At 44.1% G+C, this 25,734-nt stretch overlaps 1 protein-coding gene across 8 annotated transcripts in view; it reads left to right on the top strand.

The window, feature by feature from the left end:
- Positions 1-25,494, top strand: part of LOC117543727 (nuclear receptor coactivator 3-like) — a 42,423-nt gene extending 16,929 nt beyond the window's left edge. The window contains exons 2-24 of one of the 8 annotated variants that reach the window (XM_034212223.1): positions 3,062-3,129; positions 4,343-4,434; positions 11,515-11,619; positions 11,895-12,055; positions 13,609-13,709; positions 13,906-14,080; positions 14,193-14,384; positions 14,738-14,824; positions 15,139-15,282; positions 15,967-16,114; positions 16,203-16,786; positions 17,127-18,100; positions 18,198-18,321; positions 18,572-18,811; positions 18,975-19,187; positions 19,328-19,445; positions 19,572-19,743; positions 20,232-20,585; positions 22,205-22,507; positions 22,626-22,899; positions 22,971-23,169; positions 23,331-23,625; positions 23,759-25,494. In XM_034212223.1, the coding sequence (XP_034068114.1) occupies positions 11,534-11,619; positions 11,895-12,055; positions 13,609-13,709; positions 13,906-14,080; positions 14,193-14,384; positions 14,738-14,824; positions 15,139-15,282; positions 15,967-16,114; positions 16,203-16,786; positions 17,127-18,100; positions 18,198-18,321; positions 18,572-18,811; positions 18,975-19,187; positions 19,328-19,445; positions 19,572-19,743; positions 20,232-20,585; positions 22,205-22,507; positions 22,626-22,899; positions 22,971-23,169; positions 23,331-23,625; positions 23,759-23,770 (4,956 nt within the window). In that variant the 5' untranslated portion in view covers positions 3,062-3,129; positions 4,343-4,434; positions 11,515-11,533 and the 3' untranslated portion in view covers positions 23,771-25,494. The remainder of the gene's footprint in view (positions 1-3,061; positions 3,130-4,342; positions 4,435-11,514; positions 11,620-11,894; positions 12,056-13,608; positions 13,710-13,905; positions 14,081-14,192; positions 14,385-14,737; positions 14,825-15,138; positions 15,283-15,966; positions 16,115-16,202; positions 16,787-17,126; positions 18,101-18,197; positions 18,322-18,571; positions 18,812-18,974; positions 19,188-19,327; positions 19,446-19,571; positions 19,744-20,231; positions 20,586-22,204; positions 22,508-22,625; positions 22,900-22,970; positions 23,170-23,330; positions 23,626-23,758) is intronic. The other 7 variants (XM_034212227.1, XM_034212228.1, XM_034212226.1 and 4 more) reach the window with 7 other exon arrangements.
- The last annotated feature ends 240 nt before the right edge of the window (positions 25,495-25,734 follow it).

Raw genomic sequence — 25,734 nt, 5'->3', positions numbered from 1 at the left:
ATATTAACAATCATATTATTCCAATCAGCTGTCAATCACTGTTATAATTCACATATTCATTTATTATTGAAAAACTATATTTTTTTGGAGGAGTTAATGATGAATGTTCCTCAAGATGCTTGCTCACCCTCCTATATCAAAATTCAAAAGATTCAAAGGAGAACAGTTCAGCGCCCCACGACTTTACTGCAAACAGTTACAACCTTGACTTTACATCAGAAAGAACAAACATTAAAGAAGTGACTAACTGCATCAGTTAGGGTTAAAAAAAAACGTATATTCAGCTAAAACATAAACATCGCTGCAGTTATTATCCAGTGGAAAGTCCTTACCTACTGGCCTAGTTAAATCAAAGTGGTTACTTTTCTTTGGCTGGGCAGTGTAAACTTTTACGTCTTATTTGACTTTCTCAGGACATAAAACTGTTTTTTGGGGGCAGACCCCCACAAAGAAAAAAATATATATACACACATACAAGGTCATCATCTTAACAGTTTTTTATGCTCGAATCATCCGTGAGCAGAGCTCAAGTTAGCATGCCTATTACAGCTGAATGCGGCGATTACCATGTTGTTCAGCAAAACGCCTCTCAAACTTATTAAGATCTAAAGCTTTAGTGCGTTTTGATTCAATGCTAAGTACAGCCAAACTTCACAGTCTCTTCTCTGTCATTGTAGACCGCAAATACCTCATTCCTTCCATGTACTTGAGTCCGAATGCTTCTCGTTTTGCGCTGTCCCCCTGTTCAAATGAAATCTCTGCCAATCATATTTCGAAGCTCGCGCCAGGGCCGGGGGAGGGGTTACAAGACTCGCGTCTTGTGCTGCATTCACTTGCACTCGGACATTAGAGATTTTCTCTCATAAATGTCCGATGAGCCACAACTTTTCTTTCAAAACAAAGATGCCAGCTGGGGTGGGAAGGCTATTTTTTAGGGTGGCAGTTAACACCCCATGCCACCCCGGTAGATCCGCCCCTGATCCCATCTCCTCATCAAATCCAGATCTTCAGCATCATCACCGGTGTCTAGACCCCGGGGGGTTCCCTATATGCTTACGGCTGCATTTCCCCCTTTAGATATACCATTTCAGGATCGGGGTCTAATCGCCAAAGACTTAACATTTATCATATGACATGTGTCAATAAATGTTCTTTAAACAAAATGAAGTATCTCCTGATTGAAATGTATACATTATATGAGTGTGCTAAGTAGTAGCAGTTTTAAAATACAATGAGGAATCAGTATATATCACACTTTAGTTTTTTATTACAATACAACGTAAAAAACAAAGTAGATTACTGTCAAATATGTCAATGTCAAATATCCATTGCCACCAGTATCTACATTTTTTCCAATGGATACCCAGCACTATTTATGTCGTGCACCGTGTCCACTCTTCTCCCCTCCCCCTCCCCTCCCAGTTCTCCCACCTCCTCCCCCTCTTTATTCTACTCAATCTGCCTTGACTCCTCCTCCTGCTGCGGACCATATTCACACCATATATCCCCCGGTTTGAATTACATTTCCCTTCCAGAAGTTACTGCTGTGTATTTGTTCATGTGTCAATAAACAAGGACACAAAACACAGGAGTTCACACAGTTTAACAATTGTATTGGATAAGATGCCCATATATTATTATTACACACTGCTTTCTCACCCTAGTTTCTGTGAATTGGTGATTTGCTGTTGTAGCGTTTGTAAGAGGCGATTCAGAATTATTAAGCTGTGTTTGGACAGTTGACAGACAGGGAACGCTTTTCTCTCTTTCTCTGCGATAAATTATTCAGCTGCAGCATTAGCTCAGTAGCAGCTTGACGTTCAGGCCTGATGTGATCAGTGGTCTGTGATGGAGGAACACACACACACACACACTCACACACGATGGGCAGTAGGATGCAGGCTTGCAGCTACTGTGGTTATTGTGAGTTAGACTGTTTTATTAGAAACTATTAAGGCTACCAATAAATGCTAGTGTGTTTTTTTGTTTAACATTTAACACCAATTGAGGAGGTTTCTTTCATTAAAGCCATGCAAAATTGTAGCTGTATTATGAGCAATTTGAGTGTGATTTATTATTAGATTTTCATTAGGAGAGAACATGTGACAGGCTTGTGACAGGGAGGATGGTGCTAAAGGTCACTGGTTTTGGGATCAGTTTGTACCCAAACACTGAAAGCCAGGCCACACTTTCTGTTGGGACCATATGACGCGTCCCTTGATATGAAAATGTGGCTAGAAAAATGAAAGTAAACCATTTAAATCCTGAAATTTGAGTGTGACATTGTAAAATAGATGATAGTGGCCAGCTCAAGAGAGATTCCTTTATGTTGCTTTGATTACAGCTTATCCAATTGCTCGGATGCGAAAACAACAAACCCCCAGAGGGCCTTCTCTACTGTGATTATGAATAGCATTATAAGTGCTGAAGGTTATGGAAGCTTTGACATAATACTTAATATCGCATGTCTGACATCTCAACGTTTTGAAAGCAGTGTATATGTTCTAATTGTAGGATAAAGAGGAGACATAACCATTTTTTTTACTATAAATAATGACCAAGCAACACATAAAACATTAGTCATGTGTTCAGTAAGGATAGCTTATTGGCCCATCAGGATATAAATTAAGAGTTAGCCACCACCTGATAATTGTGTAGGGATTTCTGGCCGTTTTGGGGATAGATTAATAATTGCCACACTTTGTTGTTCTCTTAATACTGAGGACAAACGCTTGTGTAAGCCTCTGATGGCCAGCAGCTAATATCAATCAAGGTGTGCGAGTACGATCCAGGCGACAGGGGTCTAGCCTGATAAACAGAATATGTAAATAGGGTGGATCAGTGGCAACATTTCCAGGAAAGGGAAGTGATGACGCAGTGGAACGGGCTGAGGGGAGGACGCAAACAGGATGCTATCTGCAGTGGCTTCCTGTGCATTTTTAGAAATCAGTTTTTTTTTTTTCATGATTTTCTGTGAAAGCTAAACATAAAAATGGCAGTGCCATTATGGAGTCACGTTAAGACTTTCAGAGTTCATGACCTTTCCATTTTCTCTTTCCAGGAGATGTTAAGACATTGAAGCGACACTAGACCCTGAATGGAGCTTGTCTGGGGCTTCTACTGGTCAAGGTGAGCATGATGTATAACTTAAAGAAAAACACCAGTGGCGAACCGTCAGGGCCTTCAAGGTATTCAGGAAATACCCTGGAACACTCAGATAAAACAAACAAAAAATCGATTTTATTATATAAATAAAATTAGTGGTGCACGATAATTATCGGCCCGATATTAGGAATGATGACGTCATCCCGATAAACCCGATAAAAGTATTAATAGCCCCGATAATATACAATATATTTTTTGGGTAAAAAAAAAGAAACAAATACTGCGGTGTGGGTGGATTGGGATGAGGGGCGCTTGTTTTTCACTCGGCTCCTCCCGTTTTGCCAGTACTGTGGTATTAGTGGTTTAGGAAGAGGGGAGTTCTTCACAAATCCAGCGCTCCCTAACTCATGCCTGGCTGTGACGTAAATGGTGTGCGGCCGTGAAGCCAGGACAGTAAACAAACACGTCGTCGGTAGTATGGGACTATTTCAAAGTTTCAGAGTTAGATAGTTCGCTTGCTATTTGTATTAACAAATGCAGAAGTTCCACGAGGAGGGAAAAAGGCAACGAGCTATAATACTTCCAACCTGATTAGTCACCTGAAACATCGCCATCGCTACGATGGTGTGTTAAAAGCGTACGAAGACGCCTGCGCTGCTAACCCAGCAGCGAATCCAAAGCCAGCTGCAAAGGCACGGGGGCTTTTACCTATCGACGAGGCTTTTGAAAAAGGCAAGAAGTTTGCCAGATTTGTTTGGGAAAATAAATATGGTCACTTTGAAGAGTCAAAACTGTTCTTGGCTTTGTTTTGTTCATAGTAGTAATGCTCATGTCATTTGCTCACTACTAGTCTTTTTTGTACCACCAGGTGTGCAAAAACTACAGGTACATTTAATATATATATATATATTATATTATTATCGGTTATCGGTATCGGTCTTGAGAAGCAGGAAGTTATCGGTATCGGTTTCAAAAAACCAATATCGTGCATCCCTAAATAAAATGTATATAAAATGAATAAATGAGAATGGTATCTGTGTTGTTGATCTGTAACCAGTGTTGGGACGATAGCGTTACAAACAAACGCGTTACTGTAACGCAACTACCTTTTGCGGTAACTAATAACGTTACTAGTTACCTATTCCCATTCAGTAACGCCGTTATAGTTACTGTGATTTAAATGGGTTACATTATATGATCCAACTGAACCGAATCTCCCTGCGGATGTAATTTACAGGCAAATACAGTGATGTCCTCTCACAGTACCATGGAAAAGTGAAAGTGACCAGAGAGGAGTGATGATTGGTTAACGCGGGATAACATTTCAGGGTAAGCCAATCAGAGACAGAGTTGGGCGGGTCTTGCCTTATGGGGAAAATACAGACACACAAACACTAGAGGCTTGTTTGAGACAAGCGAGACCTGCGCAGTTGCGATCAACGGCTTGCTAGTGCGTTGCATGATGGTTAGTCATTTTGTCCGACTTGCTCTGAGACGTTGAAATCTCGCGGGACAAAGACGCCCGCAGCCTTGACAGCGAGGCGCGGCGAGGCGGCGCAGTTCCTCTCCACAGGCTGCGGAAGCAAAATGCTTGATGGGAAACGACTCGCTGGTATCTCGAGCTGAGCGCTCATTGGTGGTTTTTACCCCGTGCTGCTGATGAAACTCTCCAATTGGCTCGGCAAAAGTTTGTTGTTGTTTTGTGTCAGTTTTACGTCACCACATCCATTCCCATTTTTCATCATTGTTCCACAATGTTTATCATCATGAAATTAATATCTATATATTTTATACTATACTTGCACTGCTTACCGTTTTCATACTTTATATAACGTCTCATGTAGGCGAGCCTCCAGAGCAAGTCGGACAAAATGACTAACGGAGCGTCCACACAGCAGCGTGCGTTGACGCTTGGAGGTGGGCGTATCTGAAGCTTGGGGATTTTTTGCGAGCGACACGACCAACAACCAATCACATGAATCTCCCGCCCCCGACATACAAAGCAATAGCAATGTTAAAACGAAGTAAACTGGATATAAAATCCCCAAACAGGCGAAAACCTACCAGTTTCACCCACTGTCTCTGCCTCCTCCCTCCATGCCTCGCTCCTCCGGTTTGTATCCCGGTAGATCAACAGAGACTGATCATACAGCACCGGGTGATTCACTATCGCTACAATGAATTTTCCCTCAATTTGTTTGAATATGAGGAAATGACCTGCGCAGTCTCTCCCAGCATACACGCGGTTTGATTGGCTAGCGATTGTACTGGCAGATTTGAATAAACGGGATTTCATTGGCTGACGCCTCCGTCGAGGCGTCAAAAGTTGAACATTGCTCAACTTTTGACGCCAGCTACGCCAGCAACGCTCCACGTCGCTTCCCAAAATGCAGTTCGGCTAAAAGTGACGTCCCCCCATTCAAAGTGAATGGGCAGAAGCGTTGGAAGCTTCAACGCACGCCGCTGTGTGGACGGGCCGTAACCATCATGCAACGCACTAGGAAGACGTTGATCGCAACTGCGCAGGTCTCGCTTGTCTCAAACAAGCCTACTTGCTAACACACACATACACGGCAACGCCCACCACCACCAACACACACACACACACACACACACACACACACAATGGCAGATGCAAGTATCAGCGAGAGCAGCAGCGCATTTACAACTTGGAGATATAACCACTATTTTCAATTTGTGGGGATAAAGGACGCAACAAATATTACGGTCAAATGTAAACTGTGCAGGACAGAAAGCATTGTCCACTTGATTGTTGAGGCTACAATAAAGATGCCTGTCAAAATGTCTAAACATATCTTTTGTGTTTTATTGTTCCACTACATTTCATAATGATAATTGCTACAATGATGGGGAGTTGTCTTTTCTCTTACGGTGCCACCGAACAACACAAAAACTTGTATTTTTATTGTTATTATTTTTAAAGTAAAGTAATTTGTTACTAGTTACTTTTATAATTTAGTAACTAATAAAGTAACCAGTTACTTTATTGAGAGCAGTAACTATAACTATTACTAGTTACTTTTTAAAAGTAACTTGCCCAACACTGAATATTACAGTGTTACATTGATTTGTTTGTCCTTCTCGGACCATGCTACGCATTTCAGTGGTTTTGTGTTAGAAAAGAAAGCAACCAATCAGATCTTGTTCTGGGTCTCTGGGTAGAATATCCTTCACCAAGGTATTCTATATCCTTGATATCGGGCCTTCTATCCTCTAGAGCAGGGGTGCCCAACCAGTCGATCGCGATCGACCGATCGATCGCGGGGAGATTCCCAGTCGATCGCGAGATGTGTCTAAAAATAGAACAACAACATTCTGTTTTATCGTTAATAGGCGCATTCACACTGCGGTACTTTTCCCACAAAGGTTCATGTGAACTCTTTAGTTCGCATGAACTAAGTACAGATCGCGTTCACACTGGAAAAAGTCCCTGGGGGTGGATTAGGCAAATGAAGCCGCTTCTTCTTCTTCTGCTTTGGGTTTACTGGCAGGCCGCAAACCACTTCACGGCGTATACTGCCACCCGGAGTCCCCGGCCGGAAGTCCCCGAAGTTAGGGACTGGCTTCTACTGAAGCCTTCCGAGTAAATCGCCAGAACGCCGACACCTCCTCATCTCCACCGCTCCCATGTTTTATTTTGTATTGTCATAAGTTAGTCTCTCTGCGTTTCTGCGCTGGGCTAATGCTAATGCTAATAATCAATCAATCAATCAATCAATCAATGTTTATTTATATAGCCCAATATCACAAATGTTACATTTGTCTCAGTGGACTTTACAGTTTGTACAAAATATCAGTATGACAATACGACACCCTCTGTCCTTAGACCCTCACATCGTACAAGGAAAAACTTCCGAAGAAAACCCACAGTTTAAAGGGAAAAATGGGAGAAACCTCAGGGAGAGCAACAGAGGAGGGATCCCTCTCCCAGGACGGACAGACGTGCAATAGATGCTGTGTGTAAATAATAATGCTAATGCGAGGATAATAAAATGGCGGCTTCACAAAACTTTTTGGGAGTTTTACGGGGCGTGGTTTGCAATCCGCCCAACCAATTAGAAATGTAGCTCTTTTCTCACAAAAGAGCCGCTCGAAAGTCCCGGCTCTCTAGCAGGGACTTTCGAGGGGGTAAATAGGTTCACATGAACTAATTTTAGTACCGGCTCTTTTTGGTGTGAACGCGATAAAAGAGTTCACATGAACTAAGTTCACATGAACCTTTGTGGGAAAAGTACCGCAGTGTGAATGCGCCTAATGTCCTGTAACATAATCTTCCTGTGCCAGAATAATGCACTTGAACGCATCAAAGCTTTGTGATTGGCCGGCGTGACCCCATGTGTCGGGGCGTGGCTGGTGGGCAGTGGGCACTATTTCGCTGACGTTGTCCGTGTCAACAGGAGTGACAGTCCGCACACACACAAGACCGCAATTATGGCAGAAGCAAAAAAGCCCAAAATATATAATTTTCACTCCGAGTGGGAGGATGATTATTTTTGTATCTATTCCAATTCAAAGTCCATCTGTCTCATCTGCAATGCGAGCATGGCTTTACCGAAGAAGGGTAATTTAGGAGCGGCATTTCAAAACAGTGCACAAACGCTACGAGACGGAATTCCCTCCTAAAATTCTGCCCTACGCTCCCAAAAGGGGAGGGGCCTGAAAGGACAGCTAAATGCACAGCAGTCCATTTCCACCAGGCCCAACAACAAGAGCAAGGCTGCTACCAGAGCATATTATCGGGTCAGTCACGTTCTTGCAAAACACATGAAGTCTTTCAAAGACGGCGAAGTTGTGAAAGAAGCATTCCTGGAGGCTGCCGACGCGCTTTTGGGGGACAGTAAAAATAAAAGTAGCATTTCAACAGGTTTTTGATATAATAAAAACTCAAGTTAGATACCGTTATTAATCAGCTGTAAGTTTTAGTTTGTTTGAACTTATTCATTATAATGAATGTACAAAATGGTATAAGAATGCAAACATTCAGATCTGTTCTGTTTAAATTGATTATAGTCTATTATCAATTCAGGTTAAGAAACTAGTGTTGCTTGCATCCTATTTTAAAGGCATTTCTTTTTATACTCTAATAAAATGCAACAAAAAAAGGGTTTGATTCTATTAATTTTGTCTTTTTTATTGCACTTTGGCAGCAGATTCCTGTGTAGCTTCAGATCTGAGTTGTCTTATTAGTCAGCCGAATGTATACTTTTGTAGCAACACTATTTGTATGCAATGGCAAAGAAAGGGTTCAGAGTATTTTCTTTTTTCCCTGTGTCACATGTGGCAGCACTGTCCAATGTTTCTTGAAAACATTACCCACTGTAGTATGTGACGTGTGAATAAACTCCAACTCTGTATCAACAACACTGTTGTGTAACTGCAGTTAAATACTTGTATGTGTGTAGATTAGAAAGAGGTAAGATAAAGGATCTGCAGTATTTTATTAAGTATTCATCGTACAAAGGTCAGTTTTATACGAAGTAGAAGTGTGTATTTACCTGGTAGTAGGCTGTCAGTAATGGCTACGCCTCTCTATTTGGACTGGTAGATCTCGGCAGACTGGCAAATTTAAAAGTAGCTCTCGGTTCAAAAAAGGTTGGGCATCCCTGCTCTAGAGCAGTGGTTCTCAAATGGGGGTACGTGGACCCCTAGGGGTACGTTGGAGTACTGCAGGGGGTACGTGAGATTTATTATGTTAATGAAAAAAAAAAGATAAAAATACCAATTTTAGGAAAAGTAAGGAAGTTTGAGCAGTGTGGGTTTTATGTTGACAGAGTTACACATATTTCAAAACGCGAAGTGTAATAACTGCAGGTTGCCTCCCTGTCAGAATGACAAAGATCCTCAGTGAAGCACAAGCCCATGTTTCTCACTACATTGTAAGTACAACTTATTAAAAAGATCAGTTCAATGCAACTAATGTCGTCTTAGTGTTATGGCATGATGTTAAAATTAGTTGGGCATGAATTTAGTGATGGATTGTAAACATTTGAAATGTAGCATTTAAGTGTTTCTCAGTTACAAGGTTGTTGTTTTAATAAATCAGACACTGATGGTGCAGCACTGTACTGTATCTCTTTATATAGGCATTTCTTCCCTAACAAATAGTTTTTGCGCTGATCAGGGGGTACTTGGCTGAATTCTTTTTTCAAAGGGGGTACATTATTGAAAAAAGTTTGAGAATCACTGCTCTAGAGGCCCGGTAGTTCACTGGCTCGAGACAGTGGATCTAGAGATGAATGCCACAAAGCAATTCATGCAGCTTTATTGTTTTTAACGTTGAAATGGCAAGTGCAGCAGGTGAAGATGAAGTTGTTGCGGAATTGTTGTGAGTACCCTTTTCAAGACGACAATTCAGTGAAAAGACGGACATTATAAAGCCGGGGGGTGTGTGTGTCTACAGAAGGTCCAGTTGTGATAGACACGGTTCGCCACTGAAAAACACACACTCACACACACTTGCCAGGTAGACAGTCCGTCAAAAAATTAAGAAATGGTATTATTTTTAACTATGATATGTTGTATTTCTCAGGTTGGCAGCTGTTGTTTGTTTGCCTGATGGTTTGTCTGACATATCTCATCTTGTCCCTGAGCAAGTTTCACATTGTCAAATGAAGCTGATTCAGGTCAGTGGCAAACTGCCAGGCCTGTTGAGACTCATCTGTGGTTTTGGTTGGCTGCTGCTCGCAATCTCTAACTCTGCTCCAGAAGTGCTGTGTGCGTGGGTTTTTTTAGATTTCAGGCAGTCAAAGTCTTTTGGAAAGAGCAGAATTAATTAACAAATGACACATACTATTTTCAATGTAAATTGTGTCGTGTAGTTTAAATTCCTTACAAACATAGTTGTTTAAGTGAAGTTACAAACAGACTGAACATTTTTCCCCCATGACCAGAACTGTGTACACAGCCATACATTCCCTGTTCTCAGAAAGGCCCCCAGCTCGGCTTGTTTTCCGTTTTCAGGATTTGAGGCTGACTGAGGGCTGATGTCATCTTTCTCCACTGCTGCAGAGGTGAGCCTTAGGACAGACAGCAGGAAGGAAGGAAGGGAGAAAGAGAGAAGGGAAGGCATTGAGAGTCACAGCCAGAGCAGGACAGGCAGATTTTAGAGAGGGGTGGTGAAAGGTAGACGGACACCAAGCATGCGCTGCAGATTTATGGCGCGGAGTGCTTGTCTGAGACTTGGCGCTCCTGTAGGAGTAGTAGTGGTGAATGGGCTGCGTGTCCTAGCCTGCAGTTTGCGGAGTAGGAGTTGCATAATGGCTCCCATCCGTTCTATACTTTTCCACTCTGGAATGAGCTCACTCTGTGTTTAAGACTTTGTTTTTTTGTGTGCGGACGCAGAGTCGAGCATAGAGTCGTATCTGGTTGTGAAGCAGCATGCTACAGCTCTGTGTGTGTGTGTTTCTGGGTGGGAATCGGAAAAGAGCAGTGACCTTAGAGGCTGGTTAGAGAGGTTTCCTCTAACGTGAACTTTGAGGGGGTCAGACACAGGGCAATGGCAGAGCAAGACAACAAGGGCAGGGTCCACAGCCCAGTACTGCTACACCCAGGGAGGGAGGGAGGGACTGCCTCAGGATGGTATGGGAGGAAACAGCAGTTAAACCCTATTGGAATAAAGAGCGGATGTGGCCTAGTATGGAGAATGCGGAGTAAAGAGAGAGCGGAAAGGGGATAATTCTTACTAGTCCATCGCCTGGATTGTTTCTGGGTTCCACGTGCATAAGCAGTGGGTATTTTTTTCCCCCAGTGCCGTCCCATGCAGTTAGACAGAGAGGAAGGCTGGTGAAAATGTGTCTCTAGCTGGGACAGCAGCTAAAACTCTCTTGCATACCGTGCTGCGACATGCCTGAACATGAAACTGTTCTGGAAACAGTTTGTGCGCGCTGTGTGTTGCCGCTGCTAGCAGAGTGGTATCGTTCTAGCGGGCAAGCTGGCTGAACGCAGAATGACCCATCTCCCCCGAGGCTCCAAATCACTACATCATCATCAGTCGCTCCTTACAGTGGAACAGATGAGATTTCACTCCCATCAGGCGCTAAGCAGGAACCAAGGCTGCTTTACTAACTGGATAGTTTACCCTCATAAATCTGTGGGAATCTACAATCTACTCTCGCCTCAGAAGTCACTTTATTTATAACCTCAGTAGCTTCTTTATTTCTTTCCCCCATTACTTGACACTGAGCTCTCAAGGTTTGCCTGGGATAAAAAGTGAACTTTGCAAAGAATTGACGGCTGAAGGCATGTCCCAATCCACACTTATCCTTTGATTTGATTATACCACACACATAAGCATATAAAACCACACTCCCAGTTAATTCCCTCTGATCATGTTGCGCTCCCTGTATGTGTGTATGCATGTATATATGATGTGCGGTTTTGTGCTTTCAGGGGCTGATATGCGCTGAAGATGAGTGGCATAGGAGACAACTCGTTGGAGCCGCTGTGCTCCGACCGCAAACGTAAACTCTCCACCTGTGACACACCAGGCTTAGGGTGAGTACTGTAACTTCTGTTGACTGTCAGTCGCAAATCAATCATTGTCCGCTGCTGTTTTCGGTGTGAATGTCAGCAAGTGCACGAGGTCGCTTCCTCCCTACTGCCCCCGGTAAACATCCCTACCCCCCTTCATCTGGTTCAAACGTATGTCTTCTGCTGCCATCGAAGTATCCGAAGCATCCCAGCCAAGGCCGTATGGCCTGCATACGGACGGGGCATGGGGAGGTGAGGTTGTCATAGTAACGTGTCTAATCCCCTTGGCGCCTCGGCAGGTGTGACAAGCGTCGGAGGGAACAGGAGAGCAAGTACATCGAGGAGCTAGCGGAGCTCATCTCTGCCAATCTCTCCAACATTGACAGCTTCAACGTCAAGCCTGACAAATGTGCCATCCTCAAAGAGACTGTGAGACAGATCAGACAAATAAAAGAGCAAGGTACCCACACTGTACACTCACACACTCACACACTCACTAGCATTATTATTACTTTTATTGCATTTGTTACATTACATTTAGCTGAAGCTTATAACTTGCAAGTACATGAGTTTTCAATAAACCATCCCAATGTTAGTGCCACTGCATGTTGGAGCCAAAATATCTTACTTTAAATGTATTATTTAAAACATATGAATTGCAGTTTCACACAGTTTTGTGACCGCAGTTTAAAGCCTTCTTTATTAAACCTTATTTTGTATCGTTTAAGTTAGCTGAATGGGGCTGTTGTTGTGACAAATAAGCCAAACCTTTCTTAGTTTTAGTTTTTTACAAGTCGAGGTATTATTATTATTCATATTATTTATTTTGTTTGTTATAAATAAATTTCTATCACTAATGGAATTATATAATTTATTTTTACATGTTTATTTTCTAGTATTTGCTATGGGGGGTAAACAAGGACGTTAGTTGGGCTGGTTCTTTTAGCCTGCAGGACAGATGATGCCGTGATGAAGTGGTGTTTTGGTTCATGGCCAGGCGGCTTCAGACTGACAGTCAGTTTGGCGTTTTGTATCGCTGGGGGTAAACGAACACCAGTAATTGAGACCAGTCCTTGGTGGTCGTGGCTCAAGGCTGTCAGTGACAGTGTGGATCTGTTAGTGCCAAACCGTGCTCCTCGCTGCGAGACGAATGACACTAGTGGTGACGCAGGAATCAGACCTTATTCAGTCGCTGCTGCCCTCGGGCCATCTTCCAATCGTTTTGCAGATTTGACATTAGATTGGATATTCAAAGGAGGATATTTTCCACCTGTTTTACATTCGTTGAGATTATATCTGTGAGGTTAAGTGGGTGAGGAAGAGAAAGAGCAATAATATTGGAGTCTACCCAGAGGGTCACAGCTGGCTACTGCTGGCCCCGGTGTTATGCAGCCAGGTTGCCATAGTTACAGGATGGCTATGATGGAGGGCCTGTTTTCTCTTCTCTTTTCTGTCTGTTGTCCATTTAACTCACCTTTTCCCTCCCCCTGTTTACACATCTTTGCGATCATTGTCTCCTTCATCAAATTAGCCTCTGCTTTCTCTGTTTGCTCAGACAACAGCTAGTTTGAATTGGAAATTGAATTAAATCCAGAGTGGTATTATTTGTCGCCCTGCTCAGTGTCCGCGCCACAGATGGCCCTGCTATATAGAGTGGTATCTAACAAAGCCTCAGACACATGCTGGTTTTAAAAATAGAAAGGCATGCTAATTATTCATCCGTGACTCATGCTGCCACCTGCTGGCTGGAAAGACAATTATGTTTGCATAAAGAAAGCACCCACAGCAAACTGTACAATAGGCAAAACACCATTATACAAAATGTATTAAACTGTCACTCAACAAAACATGCAGGTCATGTGCATTTCTCAGAATGAAGGTCACTAGTCTTTCCTTCTGAACCACAGTTGTTCTAGTCCAGTCACACCATGGAAATGATTTATAATGTATAAAGTAACAAATACAAATCCATTGGCATATTTAACTGTTGTTAAATTACTCATCTGTCCTCAGGAAAGAGCACTTGCAGTGATGACGATGTCCAGAAGGCGGATGTGTCCTCCACTGGTCAGGGGGTCATTGACAAGGACCATCTGGGACCGCTGCTCCTACAGGTCAGCTCGGGGACAATCATGGGGGGGGGGGGGCAACAATAATGACCTGCCTGTCCATATGCTGTGCCAGTGCTTTGCTGTCATTGCTCACTTAAACTTGATAGAAGTGTCTCAGCTGGTTAATAGAGGCGCATCAATTGTAACTAAATAAAGTTAATCATCATCTCTTCATTTTTTATGGCACCTATGTTTTCAGGCCTTGGACGGTTTTCTGTTTGTGGTCAACCGAGAGGGCAACATTGTGTTTGTGTCCGACAACGTGACGCAGTACCTGCAGTACAAGCAGGAGGAGCTTATCAACACCAGCGTGTATAATATCATCCACGATGAGGACAGGGAGGAGTTTCACAAGAATCTGCCCAAGTCTAATGGTGAGACAAGGGTTCAATCACACAGATGTATAAATATATGAACATGAGTACTCGATAACACACGTATGAAGTCGTGTTCATCTGCTCACCCATTGCCAATTTCTCTCCATAGCACCGAACGGGGCATCGTGGAGCGGAGAGGCACCCCGGCAGAAGAGCCACACCTTCAACTGTCGCATGCTGGTCAACTTTGGTCACGGTCAAAGTCATGGGATGCCAGAAGAGAGGCCGGGCGGCCAGCGCTATGAGACCATGCAGTGCTTCGCCCTCACTCAGCCCCGAGCCATGATGGAGGAGGGAGAAGGTAAATGTCACGGATGAAAGCTTCAAATATGTATTTCTTTCATTCCCCTGTTGCTGTTGCTGAATTCCCTATGGGGTTAAAGGTTTATCTTGTATTTTATTTTAGATTAAAATGATGTGAAAATACAACTGTTAAAATGTGGCTACTGATTCCAGTTCAATTCCATTGAATAATGCTGAAGTTATGATTTAACTAGCAGCTACCTTGTAGATACATTTACATTTACGTGTGTTGCCATGCCTTCCACTGTATTTTTCGGTATATTTTTGCCTAGATGTTGCAAATAATACCATACCTACAAAATTATATTTGTCCAGAATCTCAACTGATCATTGTGTTGTCTCTTTACTCAGATTTGCAGTCATGTATGATCTGTGTGGCACGACGCATTATCCATGTAGAGAGGACGGAGAGATTTAGCACTCGCCATGAACTCACTGGTAAGTTTCTACTGTGTTATCTCTATAAGATGAAAGTCATTTCTCACATTTAATCAGGTGGCACGATCTTTGGAAATATGTTCTTAGGCACTGTGAGCTAGCATATGATGATGCTGTGTACTAAAAAGAATGTCCCCACTTATACTCATAACTTGTACTGTTATGGTTATGGGACCTTTAAAGCCATGTCATTCTTGTTATTTAGAGATGTACATCTAAGATTCTTAAATACACGAAACCATACTCACTGCATCTATAGTTCTCCATAAATCATCATCCTTTGTGTAATCCCATTGGTTTATCTTGTCTTGCAGGTAAACTGATTGAGATTGAGCAGCAGGCCTCTCTAAGCACCACTATGCGCCCGGGCTGGGAGGACCTGGTGAGGCGCTGCATGCAGATGTTCCTCAACCGAAGTGAGGGACAACCGTGGTCCTACAAACGGCACTATCAAGATGGTATGTTTAATCTGAACCTCCCTCCCTAGTCACTAACACAAAAAGCATAGCATTCATGCATCTGGTGCTACATCAGCAGATGCTACAGCAACTTTATATTTGCATTTGTTTTTAACATTAATGGATTAGAATGACAGCATGGTAACAGACATTGGCGAGCTCTGAGCCATTATTAAAGGTGTCAGGTGTGATTTGATCATTAACTAAAGTATTCAAGGAATGTAGCCCAACATGTGTTACGTCGATGCATTCATACGTCACGATGAGTATCACTCTTGACTTCATGTTTTTTTTTACTTATCTAACAGACAGCAGCCTGCATTTGTCTTTGTCGAACTTTAGCAGCTGTTATTGCAGAATTAATTGGGTTAGCTTCACATTAAGAGCTTTTAGACGTTGACCACTGGAGGGCTTTTTGTTGCACAGTATCTATATGGAAGATTTATTGTGACCGGTATTAGCAAGTGAAGGTTGAGCAACACATTTTACCGTGCCTTCCTTTGTGTCTTCTGAAAAACATATCTGTGTTGCATTGATTATTTCACAAACGGCAAGAATATATCAGATATATGGATATTTATTCAAGTTACTTCTTCAACCTGGCACGGCTGATTATTAGCACTTTTTTGAATGGCTTTGACTTGCTATTCTTTGTGTTTTCAATTCTCCTTTTCTCCACTCTAGCTTTCCATAATGGTCATGCGGAGACCCCTCTCTACCGCTTCTCACTCGCTGACGGCACCCCAGTCACAGCCCAGACCAGGAGTGACCTCTGCAGGAATCCCAGCACCAATGAACCGCACTCATACCTCTCCACACATTTGCTACAAAGGTACACATGTTTTAAATGCTCTCCAAGATTTGGTAACTGTCTTGCTTAGTTTCATATTCTGTTATTAACTTTATGGATTCCATTTTAGGGAGCAAAATGGTTATCGAGCCAACCAGGGAGCAGGTATAAGGCCTCAAACCGTGCCTGTGAACAACCCCAACCAACAGATGAACATGAGCCCAGCGGGGGGCATGAACAGAGGCTACGGCATTGCGGAGCAGAGCAACATGCCACAGAGGGGAGCGCCGTCGTACACCGGGGGCAACCGCATGAATCCCATGAACCAGATTAATCAAATGAGTCCCATGCATCAGATGAACAACATGGGTCAAATTAATCAGATGAATTCCATGCATTCAATGAACTCCCCCATGAACTCCATGAACCAAATGGGGCCTATGACTCAGATGGGCCACCACAGTATGCTTCAGCAGCAGCAGCAACAACAGCAGCAGCAGCAGCAACAGCAGCAGCAGCAGCAACAACAGCAGCAGCAGCAGCAGATGGGTCAGTTCCATGGAGGAGGTGGAGGCGGACCCGGAGGTGGAGGGTACGGGATGACCAGTCCCCCCCCTGCCAGTCCAGGGATTAATGGCCCCCCACACAACGTCATGGGTTCACCCAGAGTCAGAGGAAGCCCAAAAATGGGTGCAGGTCCCTTCTCTCCTGGAGGTATGAACCACAACTTTGTAACTCCTGAAGACTATTACATGTCAAAAATCTAACTTCCTCAGAAATCTGAAATCCTTTATTCGTCCCACAGCGGTGAAAGGTACATTGTTTCAGCAAAGGGGACAGTGCAGTTATCTTGCATAAAAAGAAGGAATCACACTTGTATAATGAAAATTAATTGCATTAAAATAAAAGTACATATCCAGGGTAGAAAAGATAGGTAGCATTATTTCAGTTTTAAAAAATCACAACTTTTTAACCACATTTTGTGACATTTCTGTATTTTTTGACATTGTTACCTTTCTGGATTGTTGACATATCTGTGGTTGTTCCTCTGCAGGTATGAACTCTCCCATGAGCTCCAGTCACCCCGGTAACTCTGGAGGAGGATTAGGAAGCACCACCTTCTCCAGTAGCTCCTTGAACGCCCTCCAAGCCATCAGTGAGGGAGTGGGCAACCCGATGCCTTCCCCCCTCACCTCTCCTCCCCCTCACAGGCCTGACAGCTCCCCGAGCATCAACTCCACCAATCAGGCAGCTGGAGGGCCGTGTAAACCCAGCCTTCCGGCCTACTCTGACTCTAAGAGCCCAGGCAGCTTACTGGGGGGTGCAGGAGAGTCTCAGCAGCATCCGCACACCCCCACCAGCGAGGGGCTGCCCGAAAAGCCTGACAGCCAAGCCAGTAGAGAGGCGGGTCCTCCCGGGGGAGACTCCAACCGACGGGTCCCGGACACCAAGAGCCACAAGAAGCTTCTGCAGCTCCTCACCTCCCCCACGGATGAGCTGGTGCCACCTAACCACACACCGAGCTCCGGCCCCTGCTCCACGCCCGAGGCTAAAGAAGGAACAGCCGGTGTCACGAGCCCCTCCTCCTCCACGGGAGTGTCCTCCTCCACGGGTGGAAACCATGGCGCCGTTTCTTCCTCCGGCGCACATCTTACCAGTCAGTCGCTGCAGGAGAAGCACAAGATCCTCCACAAGCTCCTGCAGAACGGGAACACTCCTGACGAGGTGGCTCGCATCACAGCCGAGGCCACTGGGAAGAGCAGTTTGGAGGGCGGGGCAGCTGAGCCGGGGCCCGTCGCTGCAGGGGGGGCGAGAGGACCAGAGTCAAAGCAGGAGCAACACAGCCCGAAGAGGGAGAAGCCCCACGCCCTCCTTCACTACCTCCTCAACAAGGATGACTCTAAAGAAGGCGGGGATGTCAAGCCAAAGCTGGAGGAGCTGGAGGGGAGAGTAGCTCAGGGGCCAGGGGTCACCAGCTCGGACCCCCACTGCATGGATGGGAAGGTAAAATTGGAGCCGAATGAAGTGGTGAGTCTTATGCCCCATAATACTAATTTGTGAAATTGAGTTTAAGATATTCAGTAGAGAATGTTTTTCTAATCTTTGCTGTGTCTCGATGGTTCAGTCGGAGACACTGGAGACCATTCTGGGGGTCCCAAGGAACACTTCTAGCTTCTTCTCTGAACCGGACTCCAGAGCAGGGAAAGAGGCAGGAAACAAACCAGGAAATATGCCGGACAGTTTACATGGTGAGTCCATCAATCTATTTTAGTATCGTAATCAAATGTAACACTGGTTAATGTGGAAAAACACAGAACATAATGCACGTCCGAGACACTACAGCCATAGAAGCCTTGGCATATGGCATCAGATAGTTTTATATATAAGTCTTGCATGAAATATCACACTGTAGATGCTTCCTTGTCAGGGCAGTGTTAATCACACAACCTATATGTGTTGGTATGTGAACTTAAATGTGGTATTGTGTGTGTGCTCCAGAAGGGGTAAGAGGCCCCATGCCTCCAGCTCAGCGTAGTGCCTATCAGAGAGCCTTGTCCATGGATGCCAAGCCCATGGGAGGAGAAGGAGCGGTAGGAGGGGGGCTGGCCAGCAGACGAAACCTTCCCTGTCCCACACTGATCAAGCAGGAGAAGATGGATACGCCGATCCGACCCGGGCCCATTCCCAATGGCTTTCCAGGGGGCATGGGTGTGTGTCCGCCACGAGGCAATCCAACAAGTAAATTAAAGACTTTAACTTAGCATGCCCAAGATTCCTGGGATCAACAGAGTAGAAAGCATGGGGATAATACTATTATTTTTATATATTTTTATAACTAAACCAATTTTTTTTTTAAATACTTGAGAAACATACTGATAAAACATTGTTTCTGGTCTTTCAGGAGGGATGGGCAGAGGAATGGGAATGCCTCAGAGGCCTCCCATGTCGGCACCAGGCGACTGGGGCATGCAGAGGTCCAGCGGCAGCCCTGTGGCCGGACCAGGACACCCTGGCATGGGACGCTCCGGTCCAATGGGAGGACCCATAATCAACCGGTCCAACAGTGTTCCCGGAAAAACCCGCTCTATGCTGCAGCAGCAACTCATGGATATGGGTATGTTTTGCATTGAACTGTAATGAGAGACATGATATGAATAAAGATAATATCGGTATCAGAATCATTTTCTGGACTTGTGTAATTTGATTTAAGGTGACCTCTTATTGATCATTACCTTCCCATTTTCCTCTCTGCAGGTACCAATGAAGCCAGTATGGGTATGAGCCCGTTTGGTGCACACGGCCCCACACCTCGGTCCCCGTCCTGGCCAGACTCTGCTATGGGAATGGACAGACCAAAGACTAACACAACCAGGTACACCTTTTTTGCACCTCACCCTATGCTTCTAGATGTTTTCCAACTTTGAAGCTAAGATGGTGTTGATAGCTTCTGTGATCCCAGTCAGTGGTGTAAGCTTTCCTGTGTGGTTTCCTGTGTCAGGGACCAGTTTGGGCACCCCCTGGAGGAGCTGCTAGGGCCTCGGGTCAACAGCGAGGGTCCGAGTGATGAACGGGCACTTCTGGACCAGCTGGATTCTCTTCTCAACACCACTGATGTTATCGCTCTACAGGAGATTGACCGAGCCCTAGGCATCCCTGAAATAGTAGGCCAGGTACTTCACTTACTAGAGTAAACGTATTATATTTAGCATATACAAGAAATGAAAACTTAAAAAAACTTACTTTGTTGACAATTGGGAATATATACATTTGTTATTCTTTATGCAGAAAGCCTGTGCTTCAGGAAATATAAAATACGACTTAATGGGTGCAATGCTCAATTTATATATGCATAGTTGTCCATTCAATGTTAAGCTATTTAGTTGAAAGCTTGATACTCAAATTTAAATTTCAGATTTATAATACCAAATAAAATCCACAAATAATTGATCATTTATCAGTAAAAAATAAGTTCATCATCTCCAACATTAAAGAGAATATCATTTGAAAATATAACATGTTTTTTTAATGGTCTTTGTGCAGAGTTCATAAATAAATGATCTATCACTAGTTAGACAAAATGAATGCCCGTATCTGCTTTTTGTTGATATTAAAGTTTAATTGTCCAGTCTGAATGAAATGCATCTTGTCTGTTCCCCAGAACCACGGACCTGAAGGCCAGGAGCGAGGGCCGGTTCGGCGCCCGCAGTCGGAGCCTTTCCCCGGGCGCGAGTCCTCTTTAGGCATGGACCAAAAACCTATGTACAGCCAGGGCTACCCTGGACCCCCGGGGCCCTCCGCTATGGGCATGCAGCCCGGTTATGGTGGCTCCACGATGCATGGTCAGTCTCCAGGAAACTTCAACCCCATGATGAATCAAGTGGGCCAGACTGGGGGCTTCCCTAATATGGCTGGGAGTATGGGCAACCCGCGTTCAAACATGATGAGGCCTCGCATGATGACCGCCACCAAGCCTCTGAGACTGCAGCTGCAGCAGAGACTGCAGGGACAGCAGGTGATCACACACACACACACACACACACACACACACACACACACACACACACACACACACACACACACACACACACACACACAGATATACACGTTATAATAAAGTTAAATCAGGTCAACTGCTGTCTCAGGAGAAGGATGTCCCTATTTAAAAAAAAGCCATAATGCATTTCAATTGTTGATTGTTTTTGTTTCCAGTAATGACAAATAAGCTTTTGTCAGACTTTAGAGTCTCGATTTTGTAAGAATGAACAGGCCATAGGTTTTATGCTCTGATAGCTGTCATTTACACTTTCACAAATGTTGATTTAAAGCAGGGGTGCCCAACCTTTTTTGAACCCAGAGCTACTTTTAAAGTTGCCAGTCTGCCGAGATCTATCAGTCCAAATAGAGAGGCGTAGCTATTACTGACAGCCTACTACCAGGTAAATACACACTTCTACTTGTATAAAACTGAGTAGTGTTGCTACAAAAGTATAAATTAGGCTTACTAATAAGACAACTCAGATCTGAAGCTGCACAGGAATCTGCTGCCAAAGTGCAATAAAAAAGACAAAATTAATAGAATCAAACCCTTTTTTTGTTGCATTTAGTAGAGTATAAAAATAAATGCCTTTTTTAAAATAGGATGCAAGCAACACTAGTTTCTGAACCTGAATTGATAATAGACTATTATCTTTATCTTATACCATTTTGTACAATAATTATAATGAATAAGTTCAAACAAACTAAAACTTACAGCAGATTAATAACGGTATCTAACTTGAGTTTTTATTATATCAAAAACATGTTGAAATGCTAGTTATTTTTACTGTCCCCCAAAAACGCATCGGCAGCCTCCAGGAATGCTTCTTTCACAACTTCGCCGTCTTTGAAAGACTTCATGTGTTTCGCAAGAACGTGACTGACACGATAAGGTGCTATGGTAGCAGCCTTGCTCTTGTTGTTGGGCCTGGTGAAAATGGACTGCTGTGCATTTAGCTGTCCTTTCAGGCCCCTCCCCTTTTGGAGCGTAGGGCAGAATTAGGAGGGAGTTCCGTCTCGTAGCGTTTGTGCACTGTTTTGAAATGCCGCTCCTAAATTACCCTTCTTCGATAAAGCCACGCTCGCATTGCAGATGAGACAGATGGACTTTGAATTGGAATAGATACAAAAATAATCATCCTCCCACTCGGAGTGAAAATTATATATTTTGGGCTTTTTTGCTTCTGCCATAATTGCGGTCTTGTGTGTGTGCGGACTGTCACTCCTGTTGACACGGACAACGTCAGCGAAATAGTGCCCACTGCCCACCAGCCACGCCCCGACACATGGGGTCACGCCGGCCAATCACAAAGCTTTGATGCGTTCAAGTGCATTATTCTGGCACAGGAAGATTATGTTATAGGACGTTAACGATAAAACAGAATATTGTTGTTCTATTTTTAGACACATATCGCGATCGACTGGGAATCTCCCCACGATCAACCGGTCGATCGCGATCGACTGGTTGGGCACCCCTGATTTAAAGGATTCATTACGATACATTTCCGTTATATAATCCAAATATGACACCCAGCAGTTAACATAACAAAAACAAAAACTTCAATATTTAACTCTTTATCTTGTCATATTTTGCAGTTCATGAACCAGACCCGACAAGGCATAAAGATGGAACACGCCTCCGGAGGAAACCCTGCCATGCATTCAGGCATGCAGCCCGGCATGCAACCCACAATGCAACCTGGCATGCAACCTGGGATGCAACCCACAATGCAACCTGGCATGCAATCTGCAATGCAACCTGGGATGCAATCTGCAATGCAACCTGGGATGCAATCTGCAATGCAACCTGGGATGCAACAAGGAATGCAACCTGGCATGCAGCCCAACATGCAGCCTGGCATGCAGCCCAACATGCAGCCTGGAAACATGCCTGGCCAGGTATGTAATCTGCACTTACTCTCACTAATGTAGTGTGCCTTCACTTGCCACTTTTTAAATGTCATCTGCTATGGCACATTTGGAAGTGTTAATGTCAAAGTGTGATATTTATCTGCAGCCTGGTTTCCTGAACGCGCAGATGATGGCTCAGCGCCAAAGGGAGATGATGACCATGCAGATGAGGAGGCAGCGGATGATGATGTTGATGCAGCAGCAGCAGCAGCAGCAGCAGCAGCAGCAGCAGCAGCAGCAGGGGCAGGGGCAGGCGGCAGCATCAAGGGGCTTCAGCCCTCCTCCAAATGTCACCGCACCAGGAGGCATGGAGAGCCCCATCGGAGGCCCTGCCATGAACCAGCCTGGACAGCAGGGCTTCAACTACGGAGGTAACTACGGTGAGTTAACTGAGATACGTGTGTCATTTTCTCTTGGGTGTTCCACTTTAACTTTGTTCTTATTGTTGTAGTTGCAGGGATGAACCAGCAGGGGGACCCATCGTTCATGGCTCCTGTTAGTAGCCCACCAGCAAACATGATGCAAGGAAGAATGGCAGGCCCTCCTCAGACCAACATGATGCCGGGGATGCAGGGGAATCCCCAGGGAGGGGCCATGTACCCCTCTGGAGAAATGAAAGGCTGGACACAAGGCGGCATTCCCCGCAGCAAGTATGTACCGCCAGGCCTCGTTCAGCAAAATAATGTATCAATTATTCAAGTGTTTAAAGCTGATGGTAACCTTTTTAGCATCATATAAGGTTTTCCCTTGTGTTTATTTCTGTCTGAGATAAACGGCCTGTGTTTAACCTTGTTTTGTTTTTATTTTTTAGCTCCTACCCCCAGCAGCAGTTTCCCCAGCAGGGCAGCCAGGGCCAGTTTGGACCCATGATGATGAACAACTCCATGGGTGGAGCAGGGCCGGTCAGCGGGGCCGGTGCGGGACAGATGGGCCAGATGCCAGTACAGCGGCAGAGCCAGATGCAGGGCCCAATGCAGGGCCCGATGCAGGGCCCGATGCAGGGCCCGATGCAGGGCCAGATGCAGGGCCAGATGCAGGGCCAGATGCAGGGCCAGATGGGCATGAACCCCATGGCAATGGGCAGAATGCAAATGGGACCTGATCAGGTGTGTAAAACATTGCAACATAGGAGTTTTAAATGATAATATGTAACATTTCCTAATGCTTGAATATAGGTAAACGTATGTTATATATTTTGTTGAGTTGTGTTCTCACAATATCCTGTTTTTGTCTCTGCAGAAGTATTGCTGAGGACCGGTGGCAGAATCTGGAGCCTTTCAGCTGCAGCAGAGCGGTCCGAGCCCGAGAATAGCTGGACCTAAACACACACACACACTCAAAAACACAAGCAGTAAGAGTTCTCCGGCATTATCTGTGACACAGGCACAGCAGACCGCTCATTCTGGAGGACGTGGGGCTAGACGGACTACCGTTGGGCTTCATCCCCGATTGAAGCCTCAAAATCTGTTGCCCTGTGAAGGTGATGCACAAACACAAAGTACCTGTGTGTGTGTGTGTGTGTGTGTGTGTCTGTCTGTGTGTCTGTCTGTGTGTGTGTGAGCGCATGTTTGTGAGTGCGCTGCTGTCGGCAGTATTCAGCGTCACGGCCAGGCTGCAGAACTATGGTACAACGAGTGGTGGCTGCACTTTACCAGGAAGCTTCTGTGTGGAACAAAGATCGATGCAATATTTCTTCATCATTACAGCCTTACTAGAGATTCAATGCCTTCACAACAATGGGTTTCTTTTATTTCTACTTTGGATGCGCCTCATTATTGAAGTCATCGGAAGCTATAAAGCACAGTTATCTACGTTATGCAGATCGGAGCAATAACTCTACGCCTCTATGCTTTAGACTGTAACTGAGCATCCTAACACCTGTTATAAGCAAACAAATGGTACTGCAGTATTAGATGTCTCTGTGAATATGAATTGTAAATATTCTACAAAATATATCAAACATGCTTTTTAAAGGCCCATTATTGCACAAAGTATGAGACCTGGTTGTATTTTTGTGTCCCATAGGTCAATGCCTATTTGGTTGATTTTTATTATTTTTGTAATGCCGTTGCAAATATTGCAGGTGTGTTCGGGGGTTTCCTTCCCTTGTTTGTCATTTTTCTGTATGCTGTATTTTTTAATTTTCCAAAAAGTCATGTATTCCATGTTTTAGCGAGGCACTTTTACTTGTGACGAGGATCTGACGAGTTGAAGGTTTGAGCTGGTCGGAGGTTTTATTGGAAGATGGCGGAGGTGGTTGATTACGTTAGAAAATGAAATTATTTTTGGGGGCTTTGTGTGAGGGGAGGTGTATGGGTTTTGTCTACAGTACAGTAAAGAGGAATTTGCTCCTCAATGTAACCTTGCAATGTTTCCCCCTCCCTTAACCCTGTCGAGGGTATTTTATTCACCCCCATCTTCTGTTGACTGTTAGTCTCATCTTGCCGAATCTACCTTTTCAACATGCGCAATCCAAAGATATTTTTCCACATCTCTGTATAGTCTCCAAGGTTTCTGGTGTACATTTGTAATGATTATATTCGTCTGAAGGTGACTGGGGTACATATCATGGATCTGGTTTTTGTACTGTAAGCATAAGGAGAAGTTCCTCCACAGTGAGAGCCGTTCAGTGCAGAGCGAAGAGGACTGGAAACAGAACGTTTTTACATCCAGGAAAAACAAACGAAGCATGTTTTGCTGTGAAAGAGAAATACCAATGGAATGCAATCCACTCCAAGACATATCAGTATCTCTTCTATCTTTCAGGAAATAACTTCATTTTATGTCAAGATGTTTGTTTTTTTACTTCAGGAAACTTTGTAGAGTTAAAATGAAGTGCAAAAACGAGGCAAGAGATCATAGGGTTTGTTTTTTTCGTTATTTCAAGGTAAGATAAGCTGTCATTTTACAGGATGTATATTACAGATTTGTTCTGTTGTTGATATTGATGTAAATACAAATTTCTATTTAAACACTTTTGACTCTGGTTGTGGAATTATTACCCTCTGACTGCAGTTCACTCCCTGACTATTAACAGTAAATATCAGCCACTATGGCACTGACAAAATGTTGATCAAAGAAAGTGAATCGTAGCTAACGCTGTCAGTATCGTAATATAGATGTTTAGTATTTGCCCACAAAACAATTTTTGTTTAAAGAAGAGGCATATTTTCAGAACATTTACTACAGATAAAGCTAGTGATGGATGTGTAAAG

Source organism: Gymnodraco acuticeps, unplaced genomic scaffold (genome assembly GCF_902827175.1).
Source record: "Gymnodraco acuticeps unplaced genomic scaffold, fGymAcu1.1, whole genome shotgun sequence".
Taxonomy (NCBI): domain Eukaryota; kingdom Metazoa; phylum Chordata; class Actinopteri; order Perciformes; family Bathydraconidae; genus Gymnodraco; species Gymnodraco acuticeps.
The sequence above is the reverse complement of the archived record's forward strand: the minus strand, read 5'-3'. Positions and strand labels throughout refer to the sequence as shown.